Genomic DNA, 19,036 nt, shown 5'->3' with positions numbered 1-19,036 from the left:
TATTTTTTTTAGTTTTTTTTTTTTTTTATAACCCAGCCCTGGTCTAGAATTTCCCATTAACTTTGTCTCTGACCTGTTTGGAAAGCTATTTGGTCTTAACTACTTTACCACCGGACGGTTTTACGCCCTTCCTGACCAGGCCTTTTTTTTTTTTTTGCTTTTTGGCACTACGCTACTTTAACTGGTAATTGCGCAGTCATGCTACGCTATGCCCAAACAAAATTCATGTGCTTTTTATTTTCCCCGCGAATAGAGCTTTTGGGTACCGAAATCCAATACACCTCAGGATTTCAAAGTTGTAAATTACTCATTTCACTTCCTCACTACCGGTCACAGTTTCAGAGGCGATGATATGCCAAGATATCACCCCCCTCCCCAAATGACCCCTTTTTGGAAAGTAGAACACCCCAAGCTACTTTCCAAGAGGCATTTGGCGACTCGCCATGTCACTAAGAGTTACTGCAGTGCTGGTATGTCTACGACCGGGATGTACTAGGCCGCTGGTGCTCGCCAGTTCACCAAAAGTTAGAGTGGCACTAGTATTTGCACTCTGAAGCATACAAGAATCCTTATGTGATTGTACCATTTCAGTAACCGGGGAAGGTGGTCTGGTACTCCTGACCTTAGCAGGGACCTCTAATGCGTTGTCTGAGCTATTTGTCAGGGTGCCGCTGCTCTCTACAGGTTTGTATTCTGAGCCCGATTTGGACAGTGAGGACTCCCAATCGCTCTCATCTGTCATGCTCAGTATCCTGTAGGCCTCTTCACCAGTGTACCTTTTTGTTTTACATTTTGGCCACTAAATTTGCAGGCACCTATTGTGAATTTTTAGGATTTCTAGAGACCGAGATCAGCTCAAAAAAGCAAATGGGCCTCTGAGTGTATTCATTCCAGAGTTATAGGAGAACATTGCGTTATAGTTGTTGGGCCAGTAAAAGATTTTTGAATCAATCTCTTCAAACAGAATAAGTTCTCCTTAACTGTCCGACAGCTAATATTGTACCTATCCACAAGAAAGATAGCAAGGTAGTAGCTGCCAGTTAAAGGCTAGTGCATTTAACATTTGTTGTAGCCAAGTTAATGGAATAACTCTTAAAAGAAGGATCATTGATCACTTAAAAAAACACAATTTGCTGAACCCAAAGCAGCATTGCTTTACTGAAGGTAGATCATGTCGGACGAATCTTGTTTGTTTTTTTTTACTACATTACCTAGGCTGGCTATAGTTGGAGCAAATGTCTTTCCTGCAACCAAGGGTTGAAAGGGGAATGTTGGTTGACAGTGTTGACGGGGAATCGTCCCAGCCGGGAGAACACAGTGGCCGTTGCTAGCGGCTATAACTTGGGTACATTCAGCCTGGCCATACATGGTTCGAATCTCAGCCAGTTCCTGCTGAACTAGCTGTGATTTGTACGGTCTATGGCTGGCTTAATGTTTTTGACCAGGGTGGTGCTGTGAACATAGTCTATCTTGCAAAAAAGAAGAGATCTGTCACAAAATGTATGTCTGGTTGCCTCCATCCCTAAATGTGTATTTTGGAAAAGGGGGGAATGTGGGACTTTAAATGAGTTTTGCAACCAGGCATATCTGTTTCCAAATGAGCATCATATAGAGCCCCTACACAAGGAGGGGAACCCATCAAGAGCTGACATAAATGTACAGATTTGAAGAACCATATTTATTAATCACATATATAATTATTACAGAATGGGGATAATGCACTCATTTCATGTACAATAAAATCCATAAAATTAGGTTATATCTGACATCAATTTCTCTATAGATACAGGGTTTGGAAACATGAGATACTTGAAAATGGCTAGTATAAATATAGGCTAGAGTAAATATAGGCTCTACGCGTTTCGTGGACCTCCGTCCACTCATCAGGAGCTTAAAGAGAAACAGTATCTAAAATACATAAGAAATCTCAATTATACCAAAAATGTTAAGGAAAAAAGAAAAATAGGGGAAGGAGAGGAAAAAAGGGGGAATACATTTGTATGGAATGGGCACTACCTGAGATGGTGTCACATATCCAGAAGTATTCCAATTGGGAAAAATGAAAAACTAAGGTTGATCCGAGAAATGCCTGACCCGGGGCTGAGGCACGGACATCATCCAGCACGCGTGGGAGAAAGAGCAGTAACAAAGTGGAGAGCCGGTGGGTGGTTGATAATGGATGTATTGGAATCAAAGGAATCTACAAATATATATACTTAATTTGTTATATGTTCCTTCAAAATAAGGAAACGAATTGATCAAAAAACCACCACCAGATCTTATAGAGACATAGTGGAAACCAAAGAATGTGAGAAACCTTGCCAGAAAAAGTGAACATACCAGATGAAGAAGGGTGCAGAGAGAGCAGTGAAACCAGACTGCATGTCTCCAAGTGGGAAGAAAAGTGAAAAAGTGGTGGAAAAGTAGCCAAACCACAAGAAGAAAAATAGAAAAGGGAAAGGGTGGGAGGACAAAGAAACAAAAAAGGTGCATGTCTGTCCCATGGTGGAAGGGAATGCGAGAAAAGTGCATAATGAGAATAATGTGAGTTAGACCAGAACCAGAAGGATACATACCAACAAGTGTGACTCCACAATGGGAGGATAAAAGGAATTGGATGGCAATGTGAATGGAAATAACCCAGCTGCATGTCCCGATGGGCGAGGATGAGTCCATGCCAACGCCATAATGGCGTCTGGTCTATATAGGCGGAAGTCAAACCTCCCAAACCTTTTTTGTTTCTTTGTCCTCCCACCCTTTCCCTTTTCTATTTTTCTTCTTGTGGTTTGGCTACTTTTCCACCACTTTTTCACTTTTCTTCCCACTTGGAGACATGCAGTCTGGTTTCACTGCTCCCACTTTTTCACTTTTCTTCCCACTTGGAGACATGCAGTCTGGTTTCACTGCTCTCTCTGCACCCTTCTTCATCTGGTATGTTCACTTTTTCTGGCAATGTTTCTCACATTCTTTGGTTTCCACTATGTCTCTATAAGATCTGGTGGTGGTTTTTTGATCAATTAGTTTCCTTATTTTGAAGGAACATATAACAAATTAAGTATATATATTTGTAGATTCCTTTGATTCCAATACATCCATTATCAACCATCCACCGGCTCTCTACTTTGTTACTGCTCTTTCTCCCCCGCGTGCTGGATGATGTCCGTGCCTCAGCCCCGGGTCAGGCATTTCTCGGATCAACCTTCGTTTTTCATTTTTCCCAATTGGAATACTTCTGGATATGTGACACCATCTCAGGTAGTGCCCATTCCATACAAATGTATTCCCCCTTTTTTCCTCTCCTTCCCCTATGTTTCTTTTTTCCTTAACATTTTTGGTATAATTGAGATTTCTTATGTATTTTAGATACTGTTTCTCTTTAAGCTCCTGATGAGTGGACGGAGGTCCACGAAACGCGTAGAGCCTATATTTACTCAGCCGTTTTCAAGTATCTCATGTTTCCAAACCCTGTATCTATAGAGAAATTGATGTCAGATATAACCTAATTTTATGGATTTTATTGTACATGAAATGAGTGCATTATCCCCATTCTGTAATAATTATATATGTGATTAATAAATATGGTTCTTCAAATCTGTACATTTATGTCAGCTCTTGATGGGTTCCCCTCCTTGTGTAGGGGCTCTATATGATGCTCATTTGGAAACAGATATGCCTGGTTGAAAAACTAATTTAAAGTCCCACATTCCCCCCTTTTCCAAAATAGTCTATCTTGATTTCAGCAAAGCATTCTACAAGCAAATTTCTACAAGTTAGGACTTAACCCGTGGGTGGTTCAGTGGAATTTGGCTAAAAGTGGTATTAAACCCAAAACCAAAAATGTACTATATCGCAGCATACAAAACATTTGATTTGGTGGCTGCATTCATTTTCTTTTTCAGGCTCCCCCTCTTCTGTTTTCACCTGGTGTTCTGGCCAGTAACACACCTCCTGTAATAGCGTTTCCTCAGTCTGGATATCCATATCCACATAGGGGGCACAGCAGACCAGAACATTGTCAGTCTTAAGGGGGAGGGGAGTGTTACATTTTCTATCAGATTAAAGCCAAACTCCAGCTTACATTTTATCAGTTACAGCAACAATTTTTTTCCTTTTTTGGGAAAAGTTTTACATGAATAAATAGAAGTTGATCATTGTAAACACCACTGCCCAGTGTTAAATGGTTTGCCTCATCCTTGTAAACTGATAACTCTGGAAGAGAAAACAATAGACTTAATGAATGGCTCACCAGATGAAAATAGAAGGAAAGGTTTAAAAAAGAAAAGTAGCGAAGCCATCACATCCATGTATTGGTAAGGTGCTGTAACGGAACCGTGACCCACACTGTGTTTGTGGGCTTCTGTCAGTATACGGGTTCCCCCAGTCTTGAACATAGGTATAAGATATTCTAGCCGCCCCCCCATACAAAACTAGACGAAACTTAGCTTGTAGAAAACTGGAACCTTTATTGAACAACTCACACCGAATATATACAGGATGGACATCCCCCTCCTGATCAGATTACCCCACCAGGTCAGGTGCCTGATTAAATTACCGTATGCAGATGAAATTGTGTACAGAAATATAATTACCCTGAACTAATTAGCCATCTGGACAGAGACATGTGAGGTCATTAGCCATTAACAATGGGACAGACAGGCTTAACAGAAAACGCATCACACCTTAATACACCGACAATAGGAAGAGACCACCAGTAACAAACTGTCTATCTCTGACGTTGAAGAATATGGAACAGAGGCCAATGTGACCAGCTCTTTCAATGAACATTTTAAAAATCAAACAGGCAAAGGAATAGTCTTCATATATTTCTTGAGCTCTATGGTTGATAAATATTGCTGTCCCATTTGAAGTAATGCAAACCATATTCTCAGTGTCCATTAAGTAGCTGTCCATTTCCTTGGTCATCCTCTGTCCCTAAAAAACACAGGGTGACTTTCATATAAGAGGGGCCCAGGTGGCTGAGAGAGGGATTTGCCAACCTCTCTAAGGTAAGCGGTGTTCCACGGTCCCCTCAACCAAAGTGACTTCCATCACAGGTGCAATATAATCAATGTTTGCTTTTGATTTTAATACTGCTTAAAGGATAGATCCAAAGTGTGGTTGTAAATGGGATTTATTTGGAAAGGCTCTGTACTAGGTCCTATTCCATTTATTTGACTATATTTGCAAGTGATAGAAGTAAAAGTTTAGTGGGCCAAGGTATGGTTTTTTTGCTTATGACAAAAAGATGTGTAATAGGGTTGGCATTCCTGGATGTGTCTGTAACATAGAACATGATTTTATATTGCTGGGAGATTGGTTAAAGCAGTGGAATGTTCTGTAAAATAATGCGCCTAGGAAAAAATAATCCCTTGATGGTTTACAAGTTTTGGGGTACAGTGTTGGCCAGCACGAAAAGAAAAAGTATTTGAGGGTCCCTATTTTAGACTACTGCATAGTAAGCAAACAGTGTGACCAGGCAGTGAGAAGAGGAAATACAATTCTAAGATGTGTCACTAGAGGGATCACCAGCAGGAGGAAGGAGGTCCTGACTCCTTTATATAGGTCTTTAGTGAGACCTCAGTTTCAACACTGTCAGGTTATCAAAACTATATTGATAAGATAGGACAAGTCCAGATATAGGCAACAAAAATGGTGAAAGATCTGAGGGATAAAACAACCTATCAGACGAGACTTCAGGAACCTAATATGAACAGTCTGGAGGAAAGAAAGGAAAGGGGAGACATGATTGAAACCTTTAAATACATCAGAGAGATTACTAAGGTTTCGGAGGGCAGTATTTTCAATATTAGGCCAAGATCAAGAGCAAGGTGAAATGACCTCAAGCTAGCTGGAAGAAAGTTCAATCAAACATTAATATGAGGGCGCCAATAATTTTGTCAAATCCATTTTTGGAGTTTTGAGTGGAATGTGCATGATTTGGCTTTTTTTTTTTCTCACTTTTTATGTAATACTAATACAAACAATAAATACGTAAGAGTGCCTAAACGTTTGTAATTGTAACAATTTTCTGGGCAAAGTGGTGCATTATATCAACAAAATGCAGGGGTGCCATTATTTTTGGCGAGGATTCTATATATATATATATATATATATATATATATATATATATATCTCTCGAAAAAAAAAATAGGGGGGTTGGGGACAGACTCTATGGAACATCTGATTTTTTTATTTATTTTTTATTCTGCTCTCACTTTTCTATGTTACTATGCATGCTGTTAGTTGAAGGGCTGGGCTGCCCTTCTGTATTTTTTGTGTCTATTCCTCATGTATATAACCCGAAGGTTTAAGACTTCCTGTGTCCCTCATTGGACTCCCAAGAAAATTATTTTTCAAGAGTACAAAAATCCTATTTTTGTGTCAATGTTTGCTGGAGAAAGAACACAATGCCTAATATGCATTTCTTTTTTAAGGATTTCTCTTCAGTAAAGCTGATTTTATGTGTGGAGAGAGATACTGGATTTACTTAGTTGATTATTTGTCTTTGCTTTCCCCCTTTTTTTTATCTTGAATATTGGTCACTAGGTTTTTCTACATGAAAATCTTTCTCCTGAAATATCATGTTTTGTGTTTTGGCACTCCTTTCTTAGAAAGTGGGATTCCTATAAAGTTTACAACTTGCTACAATATTTGTTTTCCCTTTTTCTTTTTAGGCCGCAATACTATAAGCTGATCGATGAGGTTGTGTCTCAGATAATCCTGCACAAAAATGGAGCTGATCCAGACTTTAAATGTCGACGCGTAAGCATAGATATAGAGGGTTTGATTGGTAAGTAAAAAAAAAAGTGTTTGATGCCCTTTTTTTTTTTCTTTAAGACTGTTATAAAAGAAGACTGAGACTGCAGAAACATCAATTTTAAAGGCCACCTGCCTAAGGCCTTGCGCACACATACATGAAAATAAATTAAGTTGTGTGCAAGACTTATTTGTCCTGTGCCCCTGTTCACTATATAAACATGATCTGCTAGGTATGCATTTTTCCTTGAAGCCCCTATTCCTTTGAATAGTTTTCCTAGATTTACCCCTACCTACAGAAAGCACTAATCCAAACTAAGGCAGGACATAGATGGTGTAATTTTTCTTGGTTGCAACAAAGACAGTTACTTGATTCCTCCATCAGTTTCAGCACTTTCTAACCATGACAATTTGATCACCTCCTCCTACCCCCACGGGCACTAGGCTGCATTGCAGAGTGAATGGGACAGGCAGAAAACAACTAATTTACACTGCAGTGTGTGAATACAGCCTTAAAGATTGTTTAAAGCTTTAAACTTCCTTGCTTGTTTGGGATCCCCTGATGTAGTAATTATCTCCCATGTATCTCAGGTTCTCGAACAGCGATCCATATATTTAGAGTAGCATAAAATACAATGGTATTGCATTTTTTTTCCCAGTTGAACACCAGATTTAGAAGAAGTATTTGAGCAGTTTTGGGAATCCCTTTCCTCTGGATATTACAAGGGGGTTTTCACAAAAATACCCACATCAATCCACTAACCTCTAACTAATCTAAACTAAAGCAATAATATACAGTATGTACAAATCCATATAAAGCACAGCTGCATCCTTGGTAAAGTTGTTTGGGAAAGGTCTCCCAAGAGCTCTGCATTCAGATCAGAAGCTAAACTAGTATGATCACTGTCACAACTGCTGAAAAGGTTTAGAAGCATATATTTCTTGTTCCCTTTTGAGTAGACTCTGGTTGCCCTACAGTTGTGGAATAAAAAAATGTAGACAATAAGCTGTGAAGGTTAGATGAGGATCCTTTGTGTTACATAAAGATGAATTTGATAGAAATGAGCAAGGAAGAATAGTGACTGAATCTTGAGATGAATGATGATAATCAAGCCTGGCTTTTGCCATTGGAATGTAGAATGCAGACATCAGTTTATTAATTCAAGTAGGGAGTTTTGAACTGAGTAATTTTGTTGGGTTTTTAGAGAGAGAATGCTAGCTGTCAGGATAAATGGTGGAGGTGTATTGTACAGAGTACATAAGTATATCAGTTATTTATTGTAGACTTACTTTTTAGTAGAGAGGTAGACTAAGATCAAGGTACATTATACATTACCAATAAATAGTTAACTAAATTAAAATAGTTCAACTTTCTCATTTTTAATCTTTCTAGCCCAATATGAAAAAAAAAAAAAAATTCCTTTCCCTCAGAATATTTTGTGTGTGTGTGTGTATATGTATGTGTGTGTATGTATGTATGTATGTATATATATATGTGTATGTGTATATATATATATATATATATATGTGTATGTGTATATATATATATATATGTGTATGTGTGTGTGTGTGTATATATATATATATATATATATATATATATATATATATATATATATATATAAAAATAATGTGAACACTTTGAAAACACATCAGATCTGGGGAAAAATATCATGCTGGATATCTATACTGATATGGGCTGTTTAATGGGTTCGGAACAAAAGAATGCTGCATCGTTTCAGTGGGCTGAATTTAAGGACAAAGTGAAAAAAATTATGCAGCAGGCTAATCTATTTTGCTAAAATTTCATCTTTTCTGACTGTTTTTTACTAGTTTTGCATTTGGCTAGGGTCAGTGTCACTGCTGGTAGCATGAGGTGATACCTGGCCCCCCTATACAGGTTGCAGAGGCAGTCTAACTCCTTCAGGAATGCACATCAGTACGTGCCATTGCCAGAATTGCTGTGATTCACAGCACAGACTAAAGAGCATGGAGGAGATTCCAGGAGACAGTTACTCTGAGAACTGGACAGGGCAGTAGAAGGTCCTTAACCCATCAGCTGGACTAGTATTTGCTCCTTTATGCAAGGAGGAACAAGATGAAGACTTCCAGAGCCCTACAAATTGACCTAATTGACCTCCAGCAGGCCACTGGTGTGAATTTCTCTGACCAAACAATTAGAAACAGACTTAATGAGGTGGCCAAGACAGACGTGAAAGGGTCTGGGGAAGCCATAGAGAACATTATGCTGCCTGTAATATCGTTCAGCATGACCGTTTTTGTGGTGAGCCAGTGATGGTCTGGGGAGGCATATCCATAGAGGGAGGCAGAGACCTCTATTGGTTAGACAATGACACCCCGACATTAGGTATCAGATAAAATCCTTGGAACCATTGTCCGACCCTACGCTGGTGCAGTGGGTCCCGGGTTCCTCCTGGTGCAGAACAATGCCCGACGAGATGTGATGAGAGTATGCAGCCAGTTCCTGGAGGATGAAAGAATTGATACAGTTGAATGGCCCCCATGCTCGCCTGACCTAAATCCAATAAAACACCTCTGGGACATTTTCAGTCCACCCAACGCCGCCAGGTTGCACCTCAGTCTGTTCAAGAGCTCAGTGATGCCCTGGTCCAGATCTGGAAGGGAATACCCCAGGACACCATCGTCATCCCATTAGGAGCATGCCCCGATGATGTCAGGCACGCATACAAGCATGTGGGGGCCATACAAACTACTGTGCACCATTTTGAGTGGCTGCAATGAAATTTCAGCAAAATGAACTAGCCTGCTCCATCATTTTTCCACTTGGATTTTCGAGGTGTCTTTTAATTCAGCCCTCAGGAGGTTGATAATTTTCATTTCCATCAAACAATGTGACATCCTTTCATCCCCAACTGTCTTTTTTATGCACAGTGGGCTGGTCATAAAAGATTTCCATCCTGCTTTATACCATTCAAAAAGTTATTCATTGGCTTTTAAGGATCTTTTTATTCCTTGGAGTAAATGAAATGAAATAGCCTTCTCTTCTGGAGCAAACAGTTTTTCTCCTGTCGAGGGACTTAGGTTTATACTGCTGCCTACAGAGGAATTCGACACTGGCATAAAAAAAAAAAACCTGTAAACCAGCTCCTCCTTCTACCAGTTATTTTTTTTTTTTAGTTTTGGTTAGTGCCCTATGAGGATGGAAGTGTTTTTTTGCTAGCTTTTTCTGTAGTCAAGACTCTTCTGTAAACCACTGCTGCAGGCATCCCTTCTGATCGTCCGCTATCTGGTGTGCTCCTCCTCAGCCAGGCCTTTGGGTCAAACTGCATCTGGACCCTGCTAGAGTGGACATTGCGGGGCTAGCCAGGAAGTTACTATTGGGCACTGGCTTCTGCATGGACCGCTGTATTGCATTCCTTAGCCAGCGACCGGATCGATTGTGGGGGGGGGGGGGGTTGGTTGTACCTCGTGGTGGTGGCCCCCTGTCCTGCCTGGAGCTGTCCTTGAGGCATGGTCAACCTCCTGGGTCCCTCTAAGCCTCCTAAAACCGAATGGGCCGCCATTTTGTTGTAGCCTGTGTGTTTCTATACACGGCGGCCATGTTTGTGTAGTCTGTTGGCCATTTTGTTTCTGATTTGCCATTCGAAATAGCGGCGCCCATGACAGTGGAGCCCTCTGGGAGGCAATTTTGGTGGTGGGAACCCCTCCTCATCCAATGGTGCTGACTCCTGGATCATTTTACTTCCTGATCGCCGCACGTGTAGTGCAGATTCTCCTGGTGGCTGCAGGTGCCTGTTTCTGTGGGTGGCGAGTCTGGCGGGGTCCTCTCCCTCTCTGCTGAGGATTGCTTGGTGCTTTGTGCCTGGCGACCGGTTGGTCCTGCCAGCACACTTTTTGTTGGGTCCCCCTGGTGACTCATGGAGTCTTTGGTTCACATTTCCCCACCTGATCCCCTCTGAGGCGCGGGGCCCTCCAGGTCCCAACCATTCATCCATGCACTGAAGGTGGTTCTGGAGTCCCTTGTGTTCTGGGTAAAGGTGGCTTGCGGGCGACGGGCTAGCATAAAGCATCCCCTGCCTCATCTGTCTCATTAGATCCTGAATCGTCTGCTGCGGACGTGGGTCACACTGCTGGGTCTACAACCACGCGTCTGGAATCCTCTGAGAGTGAGGATGATGTCTGCAACCGCACACAAAAAACACTGGTGGATGCACTGATTGTATCTGTGCATGAGACCCTAAGGATGGAAGACGCAGTCGAGGCTGGGACGGAGGCGCAGGTGCCATTTGGCACTCACAAGCCACCCAGAGCAGCAAAGGTGTTTCCTTTTCCTGCCTATTTTGACAGAATTGTCGCAAAAGATTTGGGACGATTAAAGTGTCCTCCGGGGTCCCTAAGCGCTTTACTAGGCTTTACCCCTATGAGAAGTCTCTTCTTAAGATGTGGACTGTGCCACCAGTGGTGGACCCTCCAGTTTCCAGATTAAACAAGACAACCATGATTCCCGTTGAGTCTCTGCCTTTAAAGGATCCGGCTGACTGGCAGGCGGAGGCTGTGGCCCGCACTATGTACACTCTGGCTGGTTCAGCAATGAGGCCGGTATTCACCATTGCCCTTGTGTCGCATACTCTGACCAAGTGGGCTAAGCTCCTACGCCATGACCTGGAGAGGGAACCGCTCACCCCTACCTTTGCCAATCTGGCGGACCATCTGGTCCAGGGCCTAAAGTTTTATCTGTGTTTACTGTTTGGATGCGGCTTCCCTAATGGCTCGTTTCTCTGTTTTGGCAGTGGTCCTTCTGCGTGTCTTTGGGCTCAAGTGCTAGTCTGCGGATCAGACTTCAAAAAAGGCCTTGACTGATTTTCCTTTCCAAGGAGGTCGTCTGTTTGGATCTACCCTGGATGACATCATTAAAGGTATCACAGGGGGGAAGAAGAGTACCTTTCTTCTGCAGGCTACTGAGGGGAAGGAACCTCGTTGTAGATGTGGGCCTTCCTTCTCAGCTGATAAGATGTTTTTTTGTCCCTCAGGGTTGACTGACAAGGGCTCAAAGACTTTCAGGGCCTCCTCTGGAGGATCCAAAAGAGCCTGGGCTGCCAAGCCACGATTGGGCTTCTCCAGACCCGTAGCCAAGGCTCCTTCTGCATGAAGGCGTTCCCTCACCTGTATCTGGGGTGGGGGATGTCTTCGCTGGTTTGAGGACCCGTGGACTTCCCTGGTGAAAGACAAGTGGGGTCCACAATGTAATTCAGTCCAGCTACAAGATCGAGTTTCGCTCTTGTCCCCTGGCAAGGTTTTTTCTTTCCAACTTGCGCCTGTCCCCAGACCGCTTACAGGACGTGTTTGGGGCGGTACAAAACCTGTTCCTTCAAGGGGTGATTGTCCCGGTTTCCGACCTCGGAAAGTTTTCAGGGTTTTTACTCAAACCTGTTCACAGTTCCCAGGAAGGAAGGCAGAGTGCGTCTAATCCTGGACCTGGGAGCTAAACTGCTTTGTGCGGGTACAGAATTTCAGAATGGAGTCCATTCGAATGATGATGGCATCCCTGTGTCACGGGGTTTGCTCACCTCTATCGATAACAAGGATGCCTACCGTCACATTCCAATATGTGTGCTAGTCACCAGCATTTACTCCGCTTTCCTGTGGGAGAGAAGCATTATCAATTTGTGGTGTTACCCTTTGGTCTCGCTTCTGCTCCTCCGGTCTTAACAAAAGTGGTAGCCTCAGTGCTAGCTTTGCTACGCCAATGGGGGATCGCGGTACTGGGCTACTTGGATAATCTCCTGCGAGTGGAGTCTCCCTTTGTTCTGGTGGAGAACCTGGAGATCACAATACGAACTCTGCGGGAGTTCAGCTGGTTGATAATTTTCAGAAGTCTGGCCTGGTTCCGTCCACAAAGTTAGACTATTTGGGCCTGACTCTGGATAAACATATGAAATTGCAGGCTAATATTCGCCTCCTGCTATCCAAATAATGATCATCCCTCAGGACTTGCTTGCGGGTGCTGGGCCTAATGGTGTCTACCTTAAAGGCGGTTCCGTTTGCATGGTTCCATATAAGGTCCCTGTAAAGGGAGTTTCTGACCAAATGGGACAAGACTTCGCAGTCTCTGGACAATCAGATCCGGCTGAGTTTGTAAAAGAAGAGTCCCTGTTATGGTGGCTTTGTTCTCCGGCGCTTCAGCTGGGAAAATCTTCCTCCCCTTGTATTGGACCGTGGTCACCACGGATGCCAGCCTGTCCGGGGAGGCATCCTCAGCAAGCACTCTGCTCAGGGGATCTGGACGCTGGAAGAGTCTAGACTACCGATCAATGGCTTGGAACTCGAGAGCGATCAGACTGTCTGGATCATTGGACAGATCGTCTTCAGGGTGTCAAGTGCGCATTCAATCAGACAATGCCACAGCCGTGGCTTATGTCAATCACCAAGGGGGCACAAGAAGTGTCCTGGCGCCACTGGAGGTAGCAGGCATTCTATGGTGGGCAGAACAGATCATTCCAGCCCCCTCTGCCGTACACTTTACCGGGGTGGAAAATTGGCAGGCAGATAACCACAGTCTGCAGGCGTGGTCCCTTCACCTGGAGGCGTTTCATCAGTTGTGTCTCCGGTTGGGCACTCCGAGGTGGATCTGTTGGCGCCTCGGCTCAACAGAAAGATGCAGAGGTTTGTGGCTTGGTCAAGGGATCCTCTGGCGGATGCCACAGATGTGCTGGTGGCCCCTTGGGGTCAGTATCGTCTGATTTACACCTTCCCTTCTCTAAAGCTTCTACCCAGACTTCTACGCAGGATCGAGGCAGAAGGGATTCTGGTAATCTTAGTGGCTCCAGACTGTCCTCGCAGGGGTTCGTACGCCCATCTGGTGCGGCTGGTCACCAATGTTCCTTGGCAGCTTCCTCTCAGGGAGGATCTACTGTCCCAAGGACCGATCTTACACCCTGCTTTACAGTCATTTGCTTTGATGGCTTGGCTATTGAATGCCAGGTGCTGAAGGAAAGGGGTTTATCTGAGTCGGTGATTCCAACACTGTTGAAAACGAGGAAATCTACTTCTAAGAAGGTTTACCATCGTACGTAGAAGACGTACATTGCTTGGGGTGAGTCTCTTGTGGTTCATCCTCGCTCCTTCTCGGTGGCTCGGATCTTAACCTTCCTTCAACGGGGGGTTGAACATAAATTGGCCTTGAGTATCATCAAGGGCCAGGTATCTGCTTTGGTAGTCTTCTTCCAACGACCTGTGGCTACACACTCCCTGGTGCGCACCTTTCTTCAGTATGTCCGAAATTTGGTTCCTCCAGTGTGGGCTCCGTTGCTGCCTTGGGATCTTAATTTGGTGCTTTCAGCTCTACAGAAGCCTCCATTTGAAAATATTTAGATTTCACTGCTTATGCTGGCTTTTTAGTGGCTATCACCTCTGCGCGCAGGGTGTCAGAACTGGCGGCATTATCCTGCTGTCATCCACCTTACCTGGTGATTCACAGGGATAAGGTGGTTCCCAATAAGCCCCCTCCCCACTCCATCCGTCGTCCCTTCCAAAGGTTCTCTCTGATTTTCATTTGAATGAAGACATTGTGTCCCAGGCCTAAACATCCTAACAATCCTTGCATTCCTTGGATGTGGTCCGGTCGATTTGGGTTTACCTGGCAGCTACGGAGTCTTTCAGGAAGTCAGACTCTCCTATTTGTGCTCACGTATGGACCTCAAAAAGTGTTGTCTGCTTCCTCTGCAACCATTTCCAGATGGATCAGACAGACCGTGGTTCAGGCCTGTTCCATCAGGGGTCAGGTTCCTCTTTTCCCTGTCAAGGCGCACACTATTAGGGCACTTAGTGACTCCTGGGCCTTTTGTCATCAGGCGTCTGTGATGCAGGTTTGCAAGGCTGGTTGTCGGTGCACACTTTTACAACGTTTTATAAAGTGGATGTCTTCGCATCTGCGGTTGCTTCTTTTGGCCACAAGGTTTTGCAGGCTGCTGTTTAACCACTTAAGCCCCGGAGGATTTGGCTGCTAAACGACCAGAGGGTATTTTGCGATTCGGCACTGCGTGACTTTAACAGACAATTGCGCGGTCGTGCGACGCTGTACCTAAACGAATTTGGCGTCCTTTTTTTCCCACAAACAGAGCTTTCTTTTGGCGGTATTTGATCACCTGTGCGATTTTTTGATCACGCGCTATAAACAAAAAAAGAGCGTCAGTTTTGCAAAAATAGTAATATTTTTCCCTTTTTTTTATATGAAATCCCCCCCCAAAAAAATGTAAAAATCAAAATTTTTTAATATTTTCGGCCAATTTGTTTTATGCTACCTATGTTTGGTAAAAAAAATCGCAAAAAGCGTATTTTGATTGGTTTGCGCAAAAGTTATTGCGTTTACTAACAAAGGGAAAGATTTTTGTCATTTTTGTTTTTTTTTTAACGCGTAATGGCGGCGATCTGCGATTTTTTTTGCGGTACTGCGACATTGCGGCGGACAGATCGGACCCTTGACTGACATTTTTGACACTTTTGGGGTTACCAGTGACATTTCTACAGTAATCAGTGCTATATATATGCACTGTTACAGTAAAAATACACTGGTAGTGAAGGGGTTAACTTTATTTGAGAGGGAGGGGCTGTGTGTGTCCCTAGGGGCGTGATTCTAACTGTGATTGGCTGTGGCTTCAACTGTATGCAGAGTGATCAATGGATCTACATAGTAGATCCATGTGATCATCTCTCATACAGAGAGGAGAATGACAGGCAGCTTGTTTACACAAGCTGCCTGACTTTCTCCCTCTCCCCCGCCGATCGCAGAGTGGCCGGCGGCGATCGGGTCCGCCGGTCACACGCGCGGGGGGGTCCGTGACCACGCGGGAGCGGGAGCGCGCCTCCGGCGGCGCGCGCTCGCTCCCTAAACCCTCACAGGCGAGCGACCGTCACTTTGCCTGTGAGGGGCTGACCGCCGCCGTAGATAGTCGTGCGGCGGTCGGCAAGTGGTTAAGAGGACTTGGTCCTCTTTGAGGGTGTATTTTTTTTTTTTTTTTTTTCAGGTGTGCTCCAGTTGTTTGGTTGAGCTCCTGTTTCCTGGTTGGCTAATGTTTAGCCTTGGGAATTTTTTGCTGTTCCCACCCCTGATGTTAAACACTGCTTTGGGATGTCCCAATGGTTATGAATATCAGGAGCTGTGTCCGTCAGTGAACGAAATGGAAAATGTTTTTTTTGACTAAGGCTCGGTTCACACTTATGCGATGCGGGAAGGCTGCGAATTTGCAGCCTGTTCCTGCATCGCAAAGCACCCCTGGCAGTTCACACTGCCATATGCGATACGCTGGGGGTGTCAATGAAATCTTAACGACACCCCCAGTTTGATCGCATATCGCAGTGCGATCTTGCAGTTCGCACAGGATCGGATCGCATAAGTGTGAACCACTGTGCGATCCGATCCTGATGAGGCTGCAAAAAAGGGTCCTGTGCATCTTTGCTGCGGGTGCGGTGCGAATTTAGCCATACAAAGTGTATGGCTAAACTCGCACCGCACAGCCGATCGCATGTAATGAAGGAGCAGTGAGCTCCGATATTACATGCGATCGCCGCAGCCGCACATGTGTGAACCGGCACTTAAATCCTTTACTCTGATGTTTATTAACGGACAGAGCACCCACCCATCTGTGGAGTTCTAGTTCTCCTAGCATTGCTTGTAACAAAACTATATATAAGCTATATATATATATATATAAGCTATAGCAAAGAGAGGGTGTATACCCCCGGGACTGCCCATGGGTGTAGCCAGAATTCTTTTGTGCCTAGTGTCCTACTCGTATAGGGGCAGTATAACCCAGTAATTATGAATATCAGGAGCTGTATTATTTTTATCTTTCAGTAAGCTTATATTTGCAAAAAAAGAAGCTTGGCCTGATGGAATTCCTAATAGTTTAAAGTTTGAACCTTACGCATGTTTGTCCAGCATATCCCTTTATTGCAGTTTTGTTTTATTTCAGATCATTTGATTGATAAGAAGAAGGTTGAAACAAGCGAGTCGAAAGCAAGAGATTTGATTAAAAAGGTAAATCCTACTAGACTGATTAAAATGCCAACCTCCAGGAATTAAATAAAAAAAAAAAAAAAAAAACACCCTTGCAATAGTCCGCCCCCCCCCCCCCGCACTACAAGGATAAATTGCTTGCTAGGTTTAGGGGTGCGCAATGCAGGCTCTATAATTTACATTATACCCTGCTCTGCCCGAGACTTCAGAATGTGGACTGTGTCTCTATCATCATGTAGAGTACATGTACATTAACCCCTTATTGTATGTTGGGAAGACAGGAGTGTGACCAGAGTCAACCACAACTTACAGAGCAGGCTGTGGGGGAGGAACTCTACTGGGGCCAGGAATAAGATGAGCATTTGTTCCCTTTTTTATGTACTGTTCCCCCCCCCCCCCCCCACATTTGACAGTAGCTGGTCTAATGATTGGCTTCTGTTGAAAGAAAGCTACACACAAATTGATAGTCATTTAGTTCCTGCTGAACTGGCCGTATTTCGATACATTTTCTTCCAGTTTTAGTCATAGAAGGTTGCACCTTTGACTACCACGCTGTTTAGAGTTAGAAATGAGAAAAAAGCTCCAAGTTTAGTGTAGAGAAAAGTCAGACTCACTGCCACATCCCTAGAAATGTAAAAGCAGAAGAGAGGAACTCCCCCATGGGACTTAGAAACCAGCAACCAGAGTATAAAAGTGAAAGTTTGAGTACAAAACCATAAAATAGTGATAAACATCACAGTATAGTTAAGAACAATGAGTAGATCATACAGTATATAGTGCTGGATGACGTGCATTAACGTCAGAACCCAACTGGATCTCAGATAGGGGAGACCTACAGGGTAGTAGGGTTCACAAGAATCCCAACATGTTTTGGAATAAAAACATTCCTCCTTCACTGGGGAGTAGGATGAAGACACTATAATATATAAATAACAATGTGTTATTGTACATTGTTTTTCAAGATCCTAGGAATATACCTATGGATTCTAATCTGTTACCTTAATATTATGTACAATAACACATTTATTATTGTTTATAGATTAATATGGTGTCTTCATCCTACTTCCCAATGAAGAAGGAATGTTTTATTCCGAAACATGTTGGGATTGTTATGAACCCTATTACCCTGTAGGTTTCCCTTTTTGAGATCCAGTTGGGTTCCGACTTTAATGGATGTCATTCAGCACTATATACTGTATGATCTACTCATCGTTCTTAACTATATTGTGATTGTTTTCACCACTTTATGGTTTTGTACCCAATAAACTTTTTTGACTTTTATACTCTGGTTGCTGCTTTCAAAGTCCCATGGGGGAGTTCCTCTCTTTGCCTCTTTGCTTCTACACTGTTTAGAGTGGACTTGCAGTAAAAAGCTTACAGTAATACTGCATCAGCTATTAATAAAGCAGCTGGTTCCTAATTGTGAAGGTTTTATGGTATTATGAAAGGTAATTTTAGATTCTGTTTTTGCCAGCTATGCTCCACAATCCATAGTAATCAGAAATCTGCTTTGTATCTGCCAACTATAAGGAGTAGCGCCTAGATCTTAATTGACCACACGACTATATGACCTTAAGTCTATGGGGCACCCGCAAATCGCAGGGAAAAAAGCAGTCATATTTTTGCACAATGCTGCAATTCATTTTTTATTTTATTTTTTATTTTATTATTTATTTTTATTTTTTTAAACCTAGTGGCTGACTAAAGCCTAGTACACACCATTAGTTGTTTTTCATTCAATTCCCTGGGTTGAACGTAAAACAATCTGACAGCTCTGATATTAGTACAGCAATCTCCCCTGCTGTTCTTTTGTGTTCTCACAGGAGGATGGCCAGAACACTCCAGTCAGCGCGCTCAGCCATTGGCTGAGAGCACTGTTTGGGAGCCAGTCAGCTGCTGGTTTTCCAGGCTGCTTGTCCGACAGAAGCTGGCCAATGGTTCTGTCATACCTGCTGCCATACATACCAGCCAAATGTTGGTGGCTTTTATTGAACCAGCGGATGTTGCTCGACATTAGGTCCATGTTTACTAGGCTTTAGATGCTTTCGTTCATTCAGATTTTTACCACCTCTTAAACAATTCTCATTGCAACAGCTGTTGCCATTGATTCCAAGATTCCAGCTTACCTCCTGTTATGGTGACAAACGTAGGACTTTCTCTTTTCATTTGTTACCAGGACAAATGGAGTGAATCTTCCAAGCAGGGATAGAGACAGCAGTAAAAGTTTAGAGATTCCAACCCTGGCCTAACATATTACAAAAAAAATAAAAAAGCACAAATGTT

At 43.3% G+C, this 19,036-nt stretch overlaps 1 protein-coding gene across 1 annotated transcript in view; it reads left to right on the top strand.

The window, feature by feature from the left end:
- The window catches only part of DIAPH1 (diaphanous related formin 1), a 533,606-nt gene that overhangs the window by 241,364 nt on the left and 273,206 nt on the right, over positions 1 to 19,036 (top strand). Inside the window, exons 13-14 of the mRNA XM_082252909.1 lie at positions 6,675 to 6,790; positions 16,710 to 16,774. Of these exons, the coding sequence (XP_082109035.1) occupies positions 6,675 to 6,790; positions 16,710 to 16,774 (181 nt within the window). The remainder of the gene's footprint in view (positions 1 to 6,674; positions 6,791 to 16,709; positions 16,775 to 19,036) is intronic.

This window comes from Pelophylax lessonae, assembly GCF_965119305.1.
Source record: "Pelophylax lessonae genome assembly, chromosome: 4".
NCBI classification, from domain to species: Eukaryota; Metazoa; Chordata; class Amphibia; order Anura; family Ranidae; genus Pelophylax; species Pelophylax lessonae.
This window is presented reverse-complemented; position numbering and strand designations above follow the sequence as displayed.